This window comes from Lepidochelys kempii, chromosome 1 (assembly GCF_965140265.1).
Source record: "Lepidochelys kempii isolate rLepKem1 chromosome 1, rLepKem1.hap2, whole genome shotgun sequence".
Classification (NCBI taxonomy): domain Eukaryota; kingdom Metazoa; phylum Chordata; order Testudines; family Cheloniidae; genus Lepidochelys; species Lepidochelys kempii.
This window is the reverse complement of record NC_133256.1, coordinates 4,795,185-4,813,125: the sequence shown is the minus strand read 5'-3', so window position 1 is coordinate 4,813,125 and position 17,941 is coordinate 4,795,185. Positions and strand designations below refer to the sequence as shown.

The 17,941-nt window shown below is 45.6% G+C and overlaps 1 protein-coding gene across 1 annotated transcript; it reads right to left on the bottom strand.

Moving 5' to 3' along the window:
- Window positions 1–14,237: 14,237 nt before the first annotated feature.
- On the bottom strand, window positions 14,238–15,738 carry LOC140895176 (olfactory receptor 52N2-like). The gene is made up of 2 exons (XM_073304649.1): window positions 15,693–15,738; window positions 14,238–15,220 (listed from the first exon to the last, which is right to left on the bottom strand). The coding sequence occupies exon 2, from the start codon at window positions 15,174–15,176 to the stop codon at window positions 14,238–14,240; it is 939 nt and encodes a 312-aa protein (XP_073160750.1). The 5' UTR covers window positions 15,177–15,220; window positions 15,693–15,738.
- Window positions 15,739–17,941: the final 2,203 nt, after the last annotated feature.

Here is a 17,941-nt window from a genome sequence, read left to right as displayed (position 1 = left end):
CAATAGCTTTAGTGCAGGAACAGGCAACTCACCGAAATCTTGCTCAGCAGAGAGAAGAAATCTCCATACAGTGACAGGAAGGAAGAGCCCTACATATATGACACTTGCCATGTTGGGCAGTGATTTTTATGATTCCCCTGTACAGTCCCTGCGGACTCTCAGATTGGCCAGGACTCCTAGACAATTCCCATGGCTTTATGAGCCATGGGCAGAGCAGAAAATAGACCCTGGCGGACTACAGCTTGAGATCCTCTCCCAGGAGTAAAGAAATAATTTGCTGATACCAGGGCATGAAGATTGTCAGGGTAAACTGTCTTGCAGAATGTTGTTCAGTCTAGCAATTGATGAAGGGTTTTATTCCCCCGTGTATAATGTACAGCCATCTGCACTGTGTGTGGGAATACTGCCACAAGATACGGGACAAAAAAAACATTTTCAATCGATTGTAGCTGCATACTGCCCATGCAGTTGTAATGTTCGGGGCATTAACCTCTATGAAGTAAAACACTTTCTTCTCCCAGGATTCTGGTATCAAAGCTATTGGCCAGTATCCCTTTGTGCAGTCTAAAGTGGATATACATCTGGAAGTTCAAACCCTTCTAATATTTCATCTCCTCTCTGCATCAGGTAATCATCAAAGTTCAATATTGTGTTGATCTTTCAGAAATTGATGCAGAAAATGGGTTGTGCTATCCTGTGTCAGAATTAGTACAGTGGGACTTCTCCACTCACTGTGGTGTTTGATGTTGTTATGCACTGCTGGGGTGAGAACACAAGGGTAAAGGAATCAAACAACCACTATATCTGGATCTTTTGGACTGGATACAGTCCCTTCCCCATGCTTGCATCACAGATGCCTGGGGGCTGAATTTTGGATCCTGAAGGTGTGAGTGTGGTGGTTTATCGGCCCTGGGCTTAGTCTGGGAGCCATGAAAACTTCTGAGACCTTTTAACCACCCAGCTGGGCTGGCCCTTTTCCACACTGCTTTGCTGGTGATTCAGCCTCTCCAGGCCCTGTTGTCACATAACACGGCATCAGATGGTGCCATACCCAAACTCAGCTATTTGGGAGCTTACTTAAGCCATGAAATTTCAAACAGAAGACACTGGGTGTTAGAGGGTTTTCCTTTCAACCTCTCCCTTTCTCTGACTGAATCTATCAAGAAAAACACAAAGTAAGGTCGCTGAGGATTGGCGTGGCTGTTATAATCAAGTGTGTGGCACTTGATGGACTGTTGTGCAGGTTAGCAGTTTAGAGGGAACATTGACCCCATCCTGGTGGCCATGGTCTCGTTTAGTAGCCCTTGGTGCCACGGTTTGTGCCAGTGTGTTTGATTGTGGAACACTGGGTGTGAATTGCTCTCTCAAAAACAAATCCCTGAAGTCTTTAAATGCACCTGCTGTGAAGACTGTTAGTAGCAACATAGAATCATAGAATCATAGAATATCAGGGTTGGAAGGGACCCCTGAAGGTCATCTAGTCCAACCCCCTGCTCGAATCAGGACCAATTCCCAGTTAAATCATCCCAGCCAGGGCTTTGTCAAGCCTAACCTTAAAAACCTCTAAGGAAGGAGATTCTACCACCTCCCTAGGTAACGTATTCCAGTGTTTCACCACCCTCTTAGTGAAAAAGTTTTTCCTAATATCCAATCTAAACCTCCCCCACTGCAACTTGAGACCATTACTCCTCGTTCTGTCATCTGCTACCATTGAGAACAGTCTAGAGCCATCCTCTTTGGAACCCCCTTTCAGGTAGTTGAAAGCAGCTATCAAATCCCCCCTCATTCTTCTCTTCTGCAGGCTAAACAATCCCAGCTCCCTCAGCCTCTCCTCATAAATCATGTGTTCTAGACCCCTAATCATTTTTGTTGCCCTTCGCTGGACTCTCTCCAATTTATCCACATCCTTCTTGTAGTTTGGAGCCCAAAACTGGACACAGTACTCCAGATGAGGCCTCACCAATGTCGAATAGAGGGGAACGATCACGTCCCTCGATCTGCTCGCTATGCCCCTACTTATACATCCCAAAATGCCATTGGCCTTCTTGGCAACAAGGGCACACTGCTGACTCATATCCAGCTTCTCGTCCACTGTCACCCCTAGGTCCCTAGTCTGTAGCGGTCCATTGGATTCTTCCGTCCTAAGTGCAGGACCCTGCATTTATCCTAATTGAACCTCATCAGATTTCTTTTGGCCCAATCCTCCAATTTGTCTAGGTTCTTCTGTATCCTATCCCTCCCCTCCAGCGTATCTACCACTCCTCCCAGTTTAGTATCATCCGCAAATTTGCTGAGAGTGCAATCCACACCATCCTCCAGATCATTTATGAAGATATTGAACAAAACCGGCCCCAGGACCGACCCCTGGGGCACTCCACTTGATACTGGCTGACAACTAGACATGGAGCCATTGATCACTACCCGTTGAGCCCGACACTCTAGTCAGCTTTCTACCCACCTTATAGTGCATTCATCCAGCCAATACTTCCTTAACTTGCTGACAAGAATACTGTGGGAGACCGTGTCAAAAGCTTTGCTAAAGTCAAGAAACAATACATCCACTGCTTTCCCTTCATCCACAGAACCAGTAATCTCATCATAAAAGGCAATTAGATTAGTCAGGCATGACCTTCCCTTGGTGAATCCATGCTGGCTGTTCCTGATCACTTTCCTCTCATGCAAGTGCTTCAGGATTGATTCTTTGAGGACCTGCTCCATGATTTTTCCAGGGACTGAGGTGAGGCTGACTGGCCTGTAGTTCCCTGGATCCTCCTTCTTCCCTTTTTTAAAGATTGGCACTACATTAGCCTTTTTCCAGTCATCCGGGACTTCCCCCGTTCGCCACGAGTTTTCAAAGATAATGGCCAATGGCTCTGCAATCACAGCCGCCAATTCCTTCAGCACTCTCGGATGCAACTCGTCCGGCCCCATGGACTTGTGCACGTCCAGCTTTTCTAAATAGTCCCTAACCACCTCTATCTCCACAGAGGGCTGGCCATCTCTTCCCCATTTTGTGATGCCCAGCGCAGCAGTCTGGGAGCTGACCTTGTTAGTGAAAACAGAGGCAAAAAAAGCATTGAGTACATTAGCTTTTTCCACATCTTCTGTCACTAGGTTGCCTCCCTCATTCATTAAGGGGCCCACACTTTCCTTGGCTTTCTTCTTGTTGCCAACATACCTGAAGAAACCCTTCTTGTTACTCTTGACATCTCTTGCTAGCTGCAGCTCCAGGTGCGATTTGGCCCTCCTGATAACATTCCTACATGCCTGAGCAATATTTTTATACTCTTCCCTGGTCATATGTCCAACCTTACACTTCTTGTAAGCTTCTTTTTTATGTTTAAGATCCGCTAGGATTTCACCATTAAGCCAAGCTGGTCGCCTGCCATATTTTCTATTCTTTCGACTCATCGGGATGGTTTGTCCCTGTAACCTCAACAGGGATTCCTTGAAATACAGCCAGCTCTCCTGGACTCCTTAGCCCTTCAAGTTAGTCCCCCAGGGGATCCTGGCCATCCGTTCCCTGAGGGAGTCGAAGTCTGCTTTCCTGAAGTCCAGGGTCCGTATCCGGCTGCTTACCTTTCTTCCCTGCGTCAGGATCCTGAACTCAACCAACTCATGGTCACTGCCTCCCAGATTCCCATCCACTTTTGCTTCCCCCACTAATTCTACCCGGTTTGTGAGCAGCAGGTCAAGAAAAGCGGCCCCCCTAGTTGGCTCCTCTAGCACTTGCGCCAGGAAATTGTCCCCTATGCTTTCCAAAAACTTCCTGGATTGTCTATGCACCGCTGTATTGCTCTCCCAGCAGATATCAGGAAAATTAAAGTCACCCATGAGAATCAGGGCATGCGATCTAGTAGCTTCCGTGAGCTGCCGGAAGAAAGCCTCATCTACCTCATCCCCCTGGTCCGGCGGTCTATAGCAGACTCCCACCACTACATCACTCTTGTTGCACACACTTCTAAACTTAATCCAGAGATACTCAGGTTTTTCTACAGTTTCGTACCGGAGCTCTGAGCAGTCATACTGCTCCCTTACAAACAGTGCTACTCCCCCACCTTTTCTGCCCATTTCCAGGCCTTGTCACATGTCAGTCTGCTTTGGCCTCCCATCTTTGGGGGCTTTTTGTATCAAGTTGGGCAATTTCAATAAGGGAACCTTTGCATCCAGAAACTTCTCATGAGGGGATTGTCTGGGCAAATTCAAATCCCAGGTAAATGGATAGAGCCCTCCAGGTGCTATCTGCCCGGGACTGGAATTTACTATTTTGACAAAGAAGGGGCAAACAGGAATGGGCTTGTGTTTTAAAAAGTTTAAGCTCAGGAGCAGGTTGGGGACACTCCTGGACCATGCCAGCTGCACTGAAAAAGGAGTCCAGGGAGTCAGTGAGGCTGCCCAGAGGAACGCAGCTCAGGTGTGTAAGACAGCTAAGGAACGGAAACAGAGCCCCTATTGCACAGGGAGATTTTGGCAAACCAGTAAACTGCGTGAAATCACTATTGCTCATTGCTGCAAGCAGTCAAGTAAGCAGGCCATAAATCGCCATACAGCAGCCTAAGCTTAACCAAGCTTTTGGGTGCAAGAGAAAGGGTAGCTTGACCCCCACATCCTTCCTGATAAGAATTGTGTTTAAATTGCTGATACATGCATTTTAGGGGTGTAAGCAGTGTCAGGATGAGCTCCACCCTGACATCTGGTGGTGAGGTGTGGCAAGTTGTGGAAAAGAACTTCAGGGGCCGATCTCATTTGCATAGGCACACCCACCCCGCCTAGAATGAGGCCATAGCTGCCCAAATGGTCACTTTGGCTGCTGTGGGATCCCCGGTGTCTCTGTTATTGGGGCAGGAAGAATACATTGTTATTACCCTGATTATGGGAACTGTGCTTGGAACTGTACGTGGCCTTTCGTTATGATGGAGGGACTCGCCATCAACTAAGTGGCACTCGCTAGGCAAGGGTCATGGGTTCCAAAACTCTGTGAATTGAGAGAGGCTGGGGACAAGTATTAATACTTAGTGGCATGGGTCCCTGGGTGAGGGTCTTACATGCTAATTGCACTTCCTCCTCTCTCCACTGTGGAATCTCAGAGCTAATTTTGATTCCATTAGGAGTCTAGTCACAGGCTGCTGAGCTCACTTTGGGCTAATGGTGCACCAGCACTGAGGTTCCCTTACTACAAGCTGAATTCACCAAAGAGCTGAACTGACTAAGAGCTGAAATCACTGAGTGTTGTGTTAAGTAGTGGGGGAGCCTGAAGATACATGGTGGAGCAGTTTGTGGGGCGGCTGGAGCGCCTTGTGGACAGGCTGGTGGAGCAGTTCATTGGATGGCGGGAGCTGCTTATGGGATGTGGAGTGGAGCAGTTCGTGGACCAGCTGGTGGAGCAGTGGAGCCGAGCGAAGCAGTTCGTGGGGCGGCTGGCAGAGCAGAGCGAAGGCCTATGGAGCTGTGGGGCAGTCAGCTTCAGATCATGTAAGGTGCCCCTTACCTTTCCCCCCCCCATCTCCACCCAGGTTGGGAGGTTAACCTCTGCAGATAAACTTTCGAACTCTGGGGTTGCCCTGACCAGGGACAGAGACTTTTGGGTCATTGGACTTTCGGGACTTTGGGTGATTTTATGGTTGCTGGACTCAAGAACCAAAGGGAAAGGGCATGCCCCAATTTGCTTGGGGTGTTTTTTTTTTTTTTTGCTCATGGGTTGTGTTATGAATCCTGTTGGTGGTGTTTCCCCAACGTAATGCCACATTGTTTCTCTCTGTTGTTAAAAGGCTTTCTGCTACACTCAGACTATGTGCTTGCGAGAGGAGAAGTATTGCCTCTTGGAGGCGCCCAGCGAGGGTGGTATATATTTGTCCCAGGTCACTGGGTGGGGGCTCGAGCTGGTTTGCATTGTGTTATTGGAATGAATCCCCTAGATATTGAACCCGGCCCTTGTTGCTGCCAACTCTGACGGGCAGAAGGGTTACAGGGGCATCAAGGAGTGCAAACTCTGAAAAAAATACACCTGGTTAATCGATCACCAGAAGGAAACCTCTTGCTTGACCTTTGAAACTGCTTGCTTAACAAGTTTTCATTGTATTCCTTACGTAGAAATTATGGGGGCAGTTTGAATTAGTTGGACTCTTTAGGAGGGTTTCTTCAGGGACTCTCCATCTGGACACATCTTGGTGTCCCCACCGGCAGATGGAACTTTGGCCCATGGAAGCCTGTCGCTGTGCTACTCAAGAGCCACACTCAACTTCAGTAATTATCGAGGGTTGGGGGTGTTTTCCTAACTTTTTGTGGATGTGTGTAAGTGCTTGAAACTAAGTAGAATCATAGAATCATAGAATATCAGGGTTGGAAGGGACCCCAGAAGGTCATCTAGTAAAGTTTAACTTTAAGTGAAAGCACTCTTGTGTTGCCCTGTTTGTGCCAGCCATCTATCTGTCGGACAGCCGTCTCTCCCTTGATTTATTTCCTGACACCACCTCGCACAGAGTAAAAGTTACCAAGAGCTTTGGATTGAAAAAACCCCGAGTAACACTATGGTCACAGGGAAACTCCTTGCAGAGTGTTGTCCTCCAGGATTGATTGATGGATGTTTTCACCAGTGGCAGGAGCAGTCTGATGAGATCTTGTGACTCAGTAGTGTTACCCTGCTGGTAAGGATGCGGTTCAGCACCAAGGGGCTTTGCTTAAGAGACTAGGAGTCCCTCTCCATAAAACATGTCATTTACTGAGTGGTATGGAAGTATATATACACAATAGTAAAAACATCTTTTGTATGATTCATCGTAATGCCAGTTCTGTTCTTGCTACCAAGGCCCTCCGGATAACAAGGCTAGGGGTCTTTTGTTTTCTGTCCTTCACTGTGTGAGGAACAAACCAACACTCCTATGTCCTGCCCTCTATGCTCTGAGGCAAACAACCCACTGCACATGTACAAACTTCAAAATAAACCCATCTCTAGGAAAACTTTTCTCATTTTCCCACCAGCAAACAATGGTAACCACCTAGTAATCATAGCCATTGTCTATGAACTCTGTGCATGGCAGGGCTGCACTGTCTCACTAGCTATGGTCTCTGCCCATGGTCCAAGGGCACAGTTATCTTACTCTACAATGGGGCCACAGATGTGGCAGAAGGGCACGCACTGTTGTGCTCCCAGTCCCGATACCAATTGTCCAGAAGATCTTAGGCTGACACCAGCTAGGACCATTCTCTGGTAAGGGGCCCTCTGCCACCAGGGTCGGGAAATGGGGGTGGGACAGTAAGCTGGCTGTCAAATCTAGATATAAATTTGTAGCCATTGCTACCTACTGAGGCTATATGAGCATTTGGGATTTTGCCCTTCCTGCACAGAAATGGTTATTGAGAGACTTCTGCTGGAGACAAATGGGTGGGGGTAACTGTGAGCCGAGCTCCTCTTGGTAGCTTTCCTGTTTTGAAATTGTAGGATGACTTTACTTATATAATGATTTACGTGCAACTCAGCTTAACAAGGGCACAGTATTGCAGTGATTTTCTTTTTTTCATTCTGCCCCAGGAGATCAAAGTCTAGGCAAAAAAAAAAAAATCACTACTTCAGCCCAACCTAGTGGAGAACATGGAGAAGCAAAGAACCAGCCAATCCCTCTATGCAGAGTGACTCCCAACCCAGGAACCAGCTCAAGTACAAAACCCTGAATGCTTTAATGGTGAGGGGGGGAACCTACCTCAGTCATTGCTCTCCCAGAGCAGTCAGTGTGACCCATCTAATCCCTCCCTGCTCCGCCCATTTCTTTAGAGGGGTGGCGAGTTTACCAGATTGTGTGCTCATCCAGTATCTCTACGGATGTCTTATTTTAAGTGGAATGACAAGACAGGTGGCTCCCAGTTTGGTGCTGTACATGGGCATGGAGTGAGGGCTGGCAGGTAGACTGTGCCATGGGTGATGCACCATCGTGCCACAAATGTGTGGTGTCCATAAGAACCCCATCATGGCCCACGCTAGCCTCATGGACTCAGCGCTGGGATTCCAAGTGCCCTGATTCAAGCTCACACTGGAGGCTGAAGCCCCACATGATGGTAGCAAATGGGCTGCTGAAGTAATTTCTCCTGGGACACACCATGACTTAAGAAACCCTGCCATGGGATCATGACCCTCAGGGCACTATGGGCCTGAATACAATGACAAAGGGGTGGTGTCTGGCACCAAGGGAGGTGAGGGGTGTAAAGACGAGAACCATGTGTGGTGGTGAGGGATGTCATTTCACCAAAATGGTCCCCATCACTGTGGGGCTGAATTCCCACCACAGCCAGGAGGCCTACTGGGTTGAGGTGGCCATTGGGGTGGGGGGAACTTGTGGCAGGGAATGAGATTCTCACAGTAGCCAGGGCCATTGGTAACAGCTCACTCCATCTCCTCTACGGCCATGGTAAGCCATGACTCAGGCTGCCCGTATCTGCCTGAGTCAGGGCAGCCAGCTGCACAGCCATATTTTCCAGGTCAGTGAGCAAGGCTTGCAGTGGGTGCTGGTGCTTGATCACCTGTAACCTTTGAAAAGTGAGTGGAAATCTATACATTGATTATATGTAAAGAACTGTAAAACATGTTCACTTTGAAATAACTATGTGAGTCAGCAAGTCTTTCACCTTGTGACAGCCATTTCTCAGGGCTGCACCAAAAAAGGAGTCTCAGGGCTGGTTGGCAGGAGAGTGACGCCTAGTACTCAGGGCTCAGGCCTGTGATGTGCAGGGGATTCTTGGTAGGGGAGCCCGGGCTCTCCCACTTCACTGGGCTTTGACCCAGTGCCTTTTGGGGGCTGTCAGTCCTCTGAAAGCCAAGGTGGTGTCAGGAGCTTGACCACCCCATCCTGTATGCCACCTGATTTACGGGGTGTCACAAAGCCATTCCTGATGCACCCGTCTGGATTTCCTCTTCCTGTTTTCCTGAATTAGGCTCTCCAGTCTCCTGCTGCAAACACACCCAGGTAGGAAAACACCCTGCAGCAGACAGACTGACGTCAGCTCTGTGTGAGAGGACTCACGCAGAACTCATATGCTCACCCCTTTTGGGGGATAAACCTAAAATAATACTATTTTCAACTGTAGAGAATGTTCTGCATAGAGCAAGCTCATAAAAATGCAGCCTCTCCCTCAGTTTAGAGATGTGTACAGCTTCTTGCGCCGCCCAGATTTGAATTGCACACACTGGGTTATGTTATAAACAAAAAATAAGTTTATTAACTACAAAAGGTAAGTTTGAAGTCATTATAAGGGATAGCAAACAGATCAAAGCAGATTACTTTAGTAAATAAACAAAAAACCACAAACTGAGCTGAACATACTAGATAGGTACGACATAAATTAGCAAATTCTCACAGTGAGTGTGAAACAGGCTGGCAGATTCTTAAGGCACAAGTTGCCTAGGCTTTCATAGGTAGACTGAAAATCCTTATTGGCTGGGACCATCACTTCCCACAGTTCAGTCTTTTTTTCTCAGGTGTTTCCGATTGGGTAGTGTGATCTCTGAGAGGTTTCTATTGTACACATTTCCTTGTGCTTGTTTGTATTTCCTCAATAAGCCATTAACATTTTTTTGACTTTTTTACTGTCATACCTGAAAGGCTGCTGGTCGGTGTTTTCAACCTCAGGACATGTTTCAGCAACACATTCATAGCCACACTTCAAAACTTTACACGCAATGATAGCATATACGAGATATTACCGTCTAGCAGATAACGACTTTTAGAATAACACCTCACAAGGCATACCTTAAACAAAACATACCCTAATTACATGGCAGTGGTGAATATTGGTGTGTCAGGGTGTAAGAGGAGGCCTTCTCTGGGTCACTTCTTACCACCTCCCTGCAAATGTCTTCTCCTTGGGGGCAACTTCCTCCTCTTGCAGGGCCAGCTCAGTCCAAGGGATCTCCCCTGCTGGGGTAGTCCAAACAGCAAGTATAGGGGATCAATCAAGCCTAGAGTTCATATTGAAGATGAATGCTTCCCTCTCAGGCTGCCCCTGCAGCAAACCTCCCTTCCGTCAGAAAGGTACCTTTTGGGCAGTTATCATAGAATCATAGAAGATTGGGTTTGGAAGAGAAATCAGGAGGTGATCCAGTCCAACCCCCTTGTCATAAATATAAAGGGAAGGGTAAACCCCTTTAAAATCCCTCCTGGCTAGAGGAAAAATCTTCTCACCTATAAAGGGTTAAGAAACTAAAGGTAACCTTGCTGGCACCTGACCAAAATGACCAATGAGGAGACAAGATACTTTCAAAAGCTGGGAGGAGGGAGAGAAACAAAGGGTCTGTGTCTGTCTGTATGCTGCTTTTGCCGGGGATAGAACAGGAATGGAGTCTTAGAACTTTTAGTAAGTAATCTAGCTAGGTATGTGTTAGAGTATGATTTCTTTAAATGGCTGAGAAAAGAACTGTGCTGAATAGAATGACTATTCCTGTCTGTGAGTCTTTTTTGTAACTTAAGGTTTTGCCTAGAGGGATTCTGTATGTTTTGAATCTAATTACCCTGTAAGGTATCTACCATCCTGATTTGACAGAGGTGATTCCTTTACTTCTATTAAAAGTATTCTTGTAAGAAAACTGAATGCTTTTTCATTGTTCTCAGATCCAAGGGTTTGGGTCTGTGGTCACCTATGCAAATTGGTGAGGATTTTTACCAAACCTTCCCCAGGAAGTGGGGTGCAAGGGTTGGGAGGATTTTGGGGGGAAAGACATGTCCAAACTACGTTTCCCAGTAAACCCAGTTAAAGTTTGGTGGTGGCAGTGGAAATCCAGGTTCAAAGGATAAAATTAATTTGTACCTTGTGGAAGTTTTAACCTAAGCTGGTGAAAGTAAGCTTAGGAGGTTTTCATGCAGGTCCCCACATCTGTACCCTAGAGTTCAGAGTGGGGAAGGAATCTTGACACCCCTGCTCAAAGAAGGACCAACACCAACTAAATCATCCCAGCCAGGGCTTTGTCCAGCCTGGCCCTAAAAAGTCTAAGGATGGAGATTCCACCACCTCCCTAGGTAACCCATGCCAGTGCTTCACCACCCTCCTAGTGATATTACTATTCAGGGAGATATTCTGCCTTCCCTCAGCTTATCTCCCCTGTAGCTCCCAGTAGCAGGTCTGCTCTGCTCCCTGCTCTGCCACAAAATGAGCTGCTCTCCAGTATTTTTGCATTCCTTAAGTACTTCTCTTCAGACTTGATTTCTCTGCCCCATTTACTTTCTGAATGTTTGTTTTCTTGGACCTCATTGTCAAATGTAGATAAAAGTTCTGTGGCTGTGGGAAATAATACTGTTACTTTGGATAGGTCTGTGTCACTGGGTTGTAGGAGTTTTGAAACAGCATTTACCATTTCCAGAGTCTTTCTTTGGATCACAATGAGAAAAACAAAACTAACATTTTCCATTATTTTTTTTAATGCTGAAGGCTCGTAAACTTCATCGGCCCTTTTACTCAGGAGAATTATTTCTGGTTGTTGATCAACTGTGTAATCAGTTCCTTGACCAAGCTTTGATTTGTTATGAAATATGTTCAAGAGGGCAAATAAACAATGTCAGGTTTACTGCTCTAATCCCTTAATAAAATAATACAGGGAAAAGGTTTTATACAATACCAGCCTCTGGGAAGCCGTCTCATGCGGTGATGTTACATTTACCTTAGGCAGAAAGTGTGTTTCCCAGAGTTAAACATTTCAGCTTTTATCATTTATTTGAAGATGTCACAGGTTACACATCTCATTACACGTCACTAAATTCCAACCCAGTCATTTGTCCCACATCCCTAATGTAAGTGGGGAACTACTGTGGGGAACTTTCCTGGCTTCTGCACTACTACAGTTGAATTGGCTAGAGAAAGGGTCTGGGTCCCCAATCCCACTCCCTTTACCCAGATACCTGCCTCACCTCAAGGACTCCCCTTCCTCACTCCAGTGTGGAAATGGTAACATAGCTAGGTCCAGGATTCCTGGCTAACTGAAGACCCATTCTCATTATAGTCACATAGGACAGGGACTTGAGTGTCCTCACTATATGGTACTCTCTTCACACTGGACGCTTCCCTGACCCACTGATCACTTCACTCAGTTCAAAGCAAATATAATTTAATAAATATCAATTTTAAAATGAGAAAAAAATAAGAAATGTTCAAGGAAACAAGGAACCTCACTCTGGGGGCATGGGAAACACCACAAACAGCATTCTCTGGGATGTAAGAAATATTTCCAGTTTGTTCTTCACACAGCCCAGGCCTCCTGCCCCAGCCCTGGATCTAAACTGTGATGATACTGCAGGTAAGGGATCTGCTCTGTCAGTGGCCACATGAGCTGCTTCCCTGTATTTTTGCCTTCCATAAGCACTTCTTTTCAGATTTGATTTCTCTGCCCCATTTTCCTAATAATTGACTTGTTGAATGTTTGGCTTCTTGGACTTCATTTTCAAATGTAGCTAAAAGTTCAGTGGCTGTGGGAAATAATACTGCTACTTTGTATAGGTCTGTGTGTCTGGGTCGTAGCAGTTTTGAAAAAGCATTTACCATTTCCAAAATCTTTCTTTGGAGCATGTTAGGATATAGATATTCAGTTCTGTCTGCAAAGACCTATACTTTAATAATTTATGTGTATTCTTATCTCTTAACTAGTTTCCCGATTGAGGGTTGACAGGTGTTTGAAACAAAAAACAGAATGACGTGTGACAAAGTTCCTCCTCTACCTTGGTGGATCTTGCACTTAGTGACGGATTTGCTCACCTTGGAGCTTCACAGTAGCCCTCAGCTTGGCTGTTTTCATTAACTCACTGTCCTGGTCAACTCCTCCTGTGTCTGACACAAAAGTAGCCGAAAACATAGGTAGTCTAAAACCAACAATCATATTATTATGTTATTCATTTTTAAAGGCATGCAATGATGTAAGCCAATTTTGAGTTGAATTTGTTTGCTACTGTTAGTCTCTAAAAGGTATGTTCTGTTCATACTCTCTGTCTTCTTTGGGAGTAGAATGCTTCTTCTGCGGCTCATATATATCAGCAATGACCAGAGGAATCATTTCTTTGATTGGTGCAAACTCTTCACAACAGATTTTCGTCATTGCATATAGAACTTAATAAGAATATTTTCTAAAAGTTCCTCAAGTATCTTGTTGCGCAGTTTAGTTTTTATCAAGTTTATCTGAAAAAAAACAACCATTAAACTGAAGTGTTGCTGAAAGGTAGCAATAGTAATGAAAGAACAAACAAGTCAAGTTCACTAAAGTCTTTGTCTACAGCCAAAACCATGTGTTCGAGAACTTCAAACCCAAACTGCTCAACTTGGTTTTCCCGAGCATGAGACCAGTGAACCATAGGCAAAACTCTCCTTTACTGCTCCAACTGTCCAAACTCTCCACAAAACAATGGCAAAAATGAGATATCAGCCAATCTAGGTTATTCCCAGTTGAGTTCAGCAAAAGGACTTAGTAGTGCAAGCGATTCAATCACCTCAACATTTGGTGGCAATCTCTGTTTCATCTGTTTCAAAAATGCCAGTATGAAATCTCAGCATCTACTTTTGACATCTTTGACGACGTGAGCAGTCAGTGTCAGTTCTGAACATTTTTGCAGAAAAGCGACTGTGCAAAGTGGTCAGTAATTTGACTCAACAGGTATTGTCATAGTTTAATACATCAGGCCCATTCTCAAAAATAAATGGTTTCACAACTCTTACCAACAAGCTCTAGAAAAATGTTCTCAATTCCTGCAATAGCTTTCCTGCATTAACACTCTCCACCTGTAACATTTGATTTTTTCTCCAGGCTTCCTGAATTACTGGACATAGCAAAATCAGGTAAATTTTTCCTCACTGGATTACCGCACATATAAAAAGAAATTCAGCATTTTAGTTTCTTTCTTTGTTTTTGGCTATCTGAAAGCATAGCTTTAGTTAATCAAACTGATGGACTAATGCAAAGCCACCAGGCTTCAGAAACCTGCAGTATCTTCTGGAAGTCTGGAAGTCACAGAAAGGCTGAGTGACAGGTTGTGTGGGGTTGGGGACTGATTTGTGATGCCGAATGAGATCACATGATGGTCAGAGAGAGGGAACTCCGCAACAGAGAGAGCAGTGCTTGCTGATGGAGTGATAGGACATGAGGTGTGAGGAACTTTTCAGTCTGTTAACTTGTACAATGTTGAGCTCAGCCAAACTGGGACCGAGCACCCTTGATTAATGAGGAGATCTCCTTTCTCCTCTTGCCCTAGATGATTAAAATCAAGAGCCCCAGGCGATCACCTTCTGCAGGTGTATTTGACCACTTTGTCACGGAGCTCTTTGGTTTTGACCCCATAAATGATCGGGTTGATCATGGGAGGGATGAGGAAGAAGAGGTTTGCCAAGATTATGTGAACATGGGGAGTGATGCTCTGTCCAAACCGGTGTGTCAGAGTGGAGAAAAAGAAGAGAGTAAAAGATGTCATCATCACACAGATGTGGGCTGTGCAGGTGTTGAGAGCTTTCAGACAGGATTTCTTGGAGGAGATTCTGAGGATGGCCCTGATGATCAGACTGTAGGACAGGGCAACGAGTGTCAGATCTAACCCAATGACTACAAATGCTACCACCAAGCCGTACGTCCTGTTGACAAGGGTGTCTCCACATGATATCTTCGCCACAGCTATATGCTCGCAGTACGTATGGGGGATAATGGGGTTGTCACAGAATGGCTGCCTACTCAGAAGCAGGGGCAGGGGCAGAATGAAAAGAACAGCTCTTATCAAACCCACAAGCCCTAGCTTAACTATTCTTACATTGGTGAGGATGGTGGCATATCTCAGAGGGGTACATATGGCAACATAGCGATCAAAGGCCATTGTCACGAGTACAGCTGACTGCATAATAGAAACTGAATGAAGGAAGAACATCTGGGTGAGGCAGCCACCTACGGTAATGCCTTTCAAATTGAACCAAAATATGCACAGTGCCTTTGGCACGACAGAGGTAGATGTGCCGATGTCTGTGAGTGCCAGCAAGCAGAGCAGCAGATACATCGGTCTGTGGAGTGTCTGCTCTTTGCCTACAATAAATAGAAGCATGAAATTTCCAAACAGGCCGATAATGTAGAATATAGAGAACAGGATGGAAATCCAGATGTGGGCAGCTTCGAGGCCAGGGATGCCCATTAGGATAAATGGTGAAGTGTCAGAGGTGGTGAGGTTGAAAGCTGCCATGAGGTGATTGATCGGTCAATTGGGCTCAGAAATGCTCAAGGTACCTGGGAAGGGAAAGAATCACAGTTAGGGGGTTACACAGTTTATAACAAATATTTGTTAGCTATTTACAATCTAGAATGGGGGGTGAGCAGTGAGGTGGCAACATTTGCAGATGGCACCAAATTATTTAGGTTCTAGTCAAGTCCAGAGAAGTCCTCAGAGGGAGCTAACCCAGCCATGTGAATGGCACATGACCTTCAATGTCAATAACTGCAACATGTCTGCCCATTGGAGGAAAAAGCTTGAACTCCTGAAACATCTAACAAGCTTCTAAATTAACTGTATGAGCTCAGGACAGGGACGTGGGTGTCATGGTGCACAGGGACGTGGGTGTCATGGTGCACAGCCCTATGAAACCCTGCTCGCAGAGCAAGCAGGGACAGAAACTAAGCAAAACACTGGAATCCAGGAGGAGTGAGATGGGAAATCATACAGAAAATACAATGCCATAAGATCAGTCAGTCAATGTTTCACCCTCCTCAGGACTCCTCTGTGTAGTAGTGGTCACTCTTCTCACACAGGATATTTCAGAACTAGAGGGGTTCAGGGAAGGGCAATGAGAATGCTCAAGGAGAAAGGTTGAAAAGACTGGGATTGTTACCTTACAAGTTAGATGAATAAGAGGAGGTATAAGAAAAGTCTGTAAAATACTGACTGGAAGGAGAGATGGAGTACACGTGCTCCATTTACTCTCCAACACAAGTTCAAGAGGGCATTCAATTACATTGAAACATCGTACAGACAGCTGCAGCAGCACAGGAGCTAGCAAACAGAGCTGTAAACAGGGGAGTTTGAGTGGGAGTTTGAAAGGGGAGTTTGTCTTGTGGTGCTTGTGTGGGGTTTGGTTTTGCTGTGGGTGGTGGTGTTTTGGTGTGGTTTGTGTTTCCCAGATTAACAGGATTTAGGTGGGAAGGCTATGACAGATTCAGAGGTGGCAGTGGGAGTGACCCATGTAGCAGATGACACAATGAAGATGACTGGATGTGGAAGCTGTGGTATGTACATGATCCTGGAGGGGGCACCTGGTAAGAGTTTTGTCTGCATGAAATGCCGTCTGATAGAGCTGATGGAGGAAAAGATCAGAGGTTTGGAGATGCAGGTGGAAAGTCTGGTAGAGTTTAGGAAGGGGTTTGAGCAGATTATGGAGCAAAGACATGAGGTATCTGAAGGGAAAAGCTCAGACTTGCAGATGGAAGCAGGACTAGGGAATTCTGAGGGGAGACTGGGTGAGGAAAGTGGTCAGTGGAAGCATGTGACTAAAAGAACTAGGCAGAGGAAAAGACGGGCTAGTGAAGGAGAAATAGAGCTTCAGAATAGGTTTGCAGAGTTGGAAAATGAAGAAGGGGCTCAGCAGGTAGTCACTGAAGGTGACAGGGCAAGGAAGAAGAGAAGAGCGGTTAGTCCTATAGGAAAAGGGGAAGAGTTAATGGAGATTACACCAAATATGAGCCCCAGGAGGATACAGGATGGGTTAAAAAGGATTACAAGGGAGAATGGGAATGGAAAAAAACTTGCAGCCAGAGGGAACAGGGGATAGACTGGAGAATAGCACCGTCACTAGGAAAAGGCAGGTCTATGTGATTGGGGACTCTTTATTGAGAAGAATAGATAGGCCTGTAACCAGAGCTGATCCAGAAAATAGGAGGGTGTGCTGTCTTCCAGGTGCTAAGATACGGGATGTAGACCTGAGGTTAAAAAGGATTCTAAAGGGAGCGGGAAAGAATCCCCTAATTATCCTTCATGTGGGAACAAATGATACGGCTAGATTCTCACTGGAAAGTATTAAGGGAGACTATGTTAGGCTGGGGAGGACGCTTAAGGAAATTGAGGCTCAGGTGATCTTTAGTGGGATTCTGCCTGTTCCTAGAGAAGGGCAACAAAGGTGTGACAAGATTATGACTATCAATAGATGGCTTAGGCAGTGGTGCTATAAGGAGGGCTTTGGGATGTATGGCCATTGGGAGGCATTCATGGATAGAGGACAGTTCTCTCGGGATGGACTTCATCTGAGTAGGGAAGGAAATAGACTTCTAGGATGGAGGCTGGCACAACTGATTAAGAGAGCTTTAAACTAGGAATTTGGGGGAGATGGTTGGGAGATGTCCAGGTAATCTCCACGCCAGAATTTAGCATAGAGTGGAAAGAAAATGAAGTAAGAGTGGATACAGCTGTAGGTAGGAGGAAGGGCAGTGTAGATACAAGTCTAATAGGTTATACTGGTAGTAAAATAACCGTGCCTAATAGGGTACAGAATGTGAGTGAGGCCAAACAGCAAAAATTAAGATGTTTGTACACTAATGCAAGGAGCCTAGGTAACAAAATGGAGGAACTAGAGTTACTGGTGCAGGAAGTGAAACCAGATATTCTAGGTATAACAGAGACCTGGTGGAATAGTCGTCATGACTGGGCTACAGGTATTGAAGGGTATGTGCTGTTTAGGAAAGACCGAAATAAAGGTAAAGGTGGTGGAGTAGCATTGTATATCAATGATGAGATAGAATGTAAAGAAATAAGCGATGAAATGGATATGACTGAGTCTGTCTGGGCAATAATTAAATTGGGGAAGAAAACTATTAGAGCCTCCCCTGGGATAGTGCTTGGGGTGTGCTATAGACCGCCGGGATCTAATTTGGATATGGATAGAGCCCTTTTTAATGTTTTTAATAAAGTAAATACTAATGGAAACTGTGTGATCATGGGAGACTTTAACTTCCCAGATATAG